This window comes from Contarinia nasturtii, unplaced genomic scaffold (genome assembly GCF_009176525.2).
Source record: "Contarinia nasturtii isolate CC-2019 unplaced genomic scaffold, AAFC_CNas_1.1 Cnas_scaffold_5358, whole genome shotgun sequence".
NCBI classification, from domain to species: domain Eukaryota; kingdom Metazoa; phylum Arthropoda; class Insecta; order Diptera; family Cecidomyiidae; genus Contarinia; species Contarinia nasturtii.
In genome coordinates, this window is record NW_022202631.1 from 58,580 (window position 1) to 63,047 (window position 4,468).

A 4,468-nucleotide genomic window follows, 5' to 3' on the forward strand; every position below is an offset into this window, starting at 1 on the left:
TTCACTTGGGTATATACCCCTTGAGGCGCAATCCGCTGGATTGTCTATGCCGCTTACATGAAGCCACACCGCATTTTGTGTTTTGTTTTTTATTTTAAGCACTCTTGCAGCCACAAATGACTTCCATCTCTTTGGATTGCCCTCTAACCATGCTAACACTATTTTTGAGTCTGTCCACAAAACTACATCCGCAAAATCAATTTTCATAGTGTCAATGACACTTCGTGCTAATCTGGCCAACAATACTGCACCACATAACTCCAATCTCGGGATTGTCAACGTTTTTTTACCAATTGGTGCCACTTTTGTTTTTGCTACCAATAGATTTACACTTATTTCATTGCTTTCACTCCAATTTTTTATGTAGATTTCAGCCGCATACGCTGCATTGCACGCGTCACAAAACCCGTGGAGTTCGGTTTTTGTGTTTTTCGTCGTTTCAATCCAACGCGGAATATTCAATTTCGTTATTAACGGGAGTTCACTTTTTATTCTTGCCCAACTTAACGACATTTCTTTTGGCAACTGGTCATCCCAGCTGAAGCGTTTACCGTCTTTACGCAACGACCATACTTCACGCATTAAAATTTTTGCTTTTGTCATTATGGGCGCAATCAATCCGAGTGGATCAAATAACGTTGCGACTTCCGAAAAAAGTTTACGTCTTGTTGTCGCTAACGAACTAAGTTGCATATTTAACTTATATGTGAACATGTCAGTTTCCGGTCTCCATACCAAGCCCAAAGCTTTGATGATGTTTTCATTGGCGATTTCTCTGTCTTCTACTGGAATCCGACTCATCAATTCATTTGAATTACTACCAAACTTCCTTATATTGAATCCGCCACTTTTTAGGCCCGCTTTTAATTGTCTACACACTTTACTTGCTTCCTCGACAGTATCCGCTCCACCAGAAAAATCGTCCATGTAGAAACTTTCCAAAATCGCTTTTGCAGCTAATGGATATTTTTCCGCTATTTCGTGTGCCAATTGTTTTAACACACGAATCGCCACGAATGGGGACTGAGTCACGCCAAAGGTTACCGTCGTGAGTGCATACTCCCCGATTGTTTCACTCGGGTTGTTTCTCCACAAAATCATTTGATACTTCTGCTGATCATCGGCGATACGAATTTGCTTGTACATTTTTTCTATGTCCGCAACTACCGCAATTTTGTACTTTCTCCAGCGCATCAGCAGGTTAAAAATCTTTGGCTGGGAAATTTTACCTACAGCCACTTGCTCATTAAAAGATTTGCCATTGCTGGTCTTTTGTGACGCATTAAAAAACAGTTCGTAATTTTGTGGTTGAACTGTCTTTGAAAACCGCATGATGCGGCAAATAATGTGCATCGACCGGAACAGTCGTCACTCTTTTTAAATGTCCTTGCCTTATGGCATCATCTATTGCTTCACAATATTGTTTTTTCAAATTTGGGTTATTTTTGAAACGTTTTTCCATTTGGAACAACATCGCAAGAGCGGCCTTTCTCGAATTGCCAAGGTCTGGTTCACCCCTGTTCTTAAATGGAATTCGAACAATATATCCCGTTTCATCTCTTTCTGTAGTTTTCACGAAAAACTCCTCACAATATGTTTCTTCTGCGCTCAATTCCTCCACGTCTTCCTCGTCATCCAAATCTTCAGACGCGAAAAAATCGGACAATTTTTCATCAATGTTCACATTCGATATCAATGTTGTTAGCGTTGCTGGTGTTTTTTTCAGGTTTTGGGCTCCCATGATAACCCACCCAAATTCTGTGTTTTGAGCTATTGGGGTTCCTTTTGGACCTTTGATTAAACCACACTTCAAAAAGTCCCCATATTCAGCGACTCCCAACAACAAATCAATTGGCCTGTCACTATTAACTGTAGGATCGGCGTATTGTAAATTCTGCAAATGTTCGTATTCGCGTAAATCTCCTTTAAACACCTTCAAATTAGTCACCTTATTAAACACTAGCGCCTCCGTTTCTAGCTCATATGCAGAATCAAATCGCGGTTTAATTCTTAACTTCACTTGTTTACTGGCGATTTTTTTCGTTTCATCAAACCCATCGATTGGTGCATATACACGTTCAAACACCAGCTTAAGTATTTGAGCCGCTTCTTCTCGAATCATCGCGCTTTGTGACCCATTATCAACTACAGCTTTCATAAATAACCATTCACCGAAACCCGATTGAACTTGTACCATTGCTGTACCGAGTAAATTCGCAAATCTTTCCGTCGATATTAACGACTGCACACTTGACACTGTTCCCGCATCTTCATCGTTCACCGTAATCATACTTGTCAATGCTGTTGACGCTAGTGCTGCTTTTGGTTCACTATACATTTTTTGTTTTGTATATCTCGGCTTGAAATCGTCCAAATGTAACAATGTATTGTGCTTTTTTTGGCATTTCGAACATGTATATTTGCTTTTGCATTCCGATACTTTATGCTCACCAAAGCAATTTGTACACAAATGTTTTTCTTTTACAAAATCAATTCGCGGTTGCACTTCTAATTTTTGGAACGCGGCGCACTTTCCCAAATAATGTTCATCATTGCAATAATGACACTTTTTTTCGACGCTTTTTTTCACTGCGATTGATTTCTTTTTTGTCGGAAATTTACCTTCTGCCGATTCCAATGCTAAGAACCGCATTTCTATATACGACAAAAAATCGGACAGTTTTTGCGTTTCACGCACATTTGTAAGCTGACACTCATAATGTTTCACTGTTTTATCGTCCAACTTGCGTAGCATTATATGATTGATCAGTGGATCCCAACTTGCTGTCTCCACTTTCATGTTATTAATTTGCAGCATGCATTCCCAAATGGTGTCATGCAATGCTCTCAATTTTTCACCTGATTCAAATTCAATTTTCGGAAAGTTAATCATCTTGTCTAACAACGCGGCTAAATTCATACGTTTATTATCAAATCGCTTTCGTAGCAACTCATAACACGTCATGTAATTTGATGCATACGGTTTAATGTGACCGATGAGCTGTTCTGCACTACCTTTCACATTGGATTTTAAATATTGAATTTTAATTCCATTATCAAGCGATTTATTTTCGTGCACAATTTTGTCAAACAATGAAATAAATGCAATCCAGTTCGACTTCCCATCAAATTCGGGCAATTTAATTTTCGGCAATTCAACATTCGCTTTCTTTTTTGCGTCGTTTGCAATGTCGTTCAACTTGCCACACACTTGTACGTATTGTTCTTGCACTTGTAAAAAGTCAATGTCTTGTAAATGCACTTTGTTACTCGACACTGCTAATGCTCTAAATGCAACGCGAAACTCGGCCCAAATTTGCTTTAAATTTTCAGTTTGTGCACTTGCAATTCCAGCCGATTCATCACTATTCACTTTTTCAGCTGACTGTAATGACGATTTTAATTCATTATACTGAAACTTTAACGCACTAACTTCCGCCGGTTCATCGTCGATCACTTCAATAAGATCATTGTTTTCGCCTTCAATTTGCTCTTGTTGTAATCTAATGATACTTAGGTCCCATACACCGTCTTCACCGTCTTCACCGTCATTGCTTTCAACCGACACCAATTGTTTAAACTTGCTTAACTGGGTCTGCAACTCGGAACGATGCCTAATGTATTCCGATTTTGCGTTCTCATATGATTTCGATACAAAATAAGGCTGGTTTTCACACTCGGCAGTATCCGCTTTTTCTATTTCGGTGTTAACTTTATCGAAGTCTATCCACCATTTTTCCAAAATATCCAACTTTTTCTGAAAATATTCCGGAACCGCTTTGCGCACTTTTGGATCTTTATTGTAATTTTCCAAAATAAGCGCGAATTGCTTGAGGCTTCGTTTCTGCTTTTGTAATAAACTTTGCACTTCAGCCATTTCAACTCAATTCACGACTGATTCGAAGGACCAAATGAATAATATATTTAATTTACCTATTATCCAATGAGCTGTGGATTAATAATAATATAAAAACACAACAGGTTTGGGTTACTTTGTAATTGCAACTGTTTTAATAAGAATGAATTGTTTGTCAAATCGGTCATTATGCTGATGCATGAATTATAATGTTTGAATGAATGAATTAATTGTTTGTATGTATTGAATTGTATGATATATATTATATTGTATGCATTCTTTTGTGTACGGTTCGTTACACACATACTAATCGGCCAATTTCAATTCATTCACAATAAAAAGATCACTTATCATACAGTTCAAGTTTATTCATGAAATAATTAGTGAATTTTTAATTTGAAACAAAAAAAAAACGAAAATACAAACTTTGCTGAATCAGAGATTTTCACACTTTTTGCGTATATTACTGCTTCTTTTGTTACCCCCATATTGCACCCAAAATGCCCCCGAGCTAATACATTAGACCGTTGCCTAACTTCTATACACATTTATATAGTTTTTTATATTTTTTTTACTATTGGTATATGATTCGTGCGCTGATGAAGAAATCTA

General features: G+C 37.6%; 1 protein-coding gene across 1 annotated transcript; it reads right to left on the reverse strand.

Moving 5' to 3' along the window:
• Positions 1 to 1,282: 1,282 nt before the first annotated feature.
• LOC116351397 lies at positions 1,283 to 3,877 on the reverse strand. The gene has a single exon (XM_031783493.1). It carries the CDS (start codon positions 3,875 to 3,877, stop codon positions 1,283 to 1,285), a length of 2,595 nt encoding a protein of 864 aa, XP_031639353.1.
• Between the last annotated feature and the right edge of the window lie 591 nt (positions 3,878 to 4,468).

What these genes read in the sequence shown, in the direction of transcription:
- LOC116351397 (XM_031783493.1), bottom strand. Translation starts at nt 3,877, where the DNA reads ATGGCTGAAGTGCAAAGTTTATTACAAAAGCAGAAACGAAGCCTCAAG.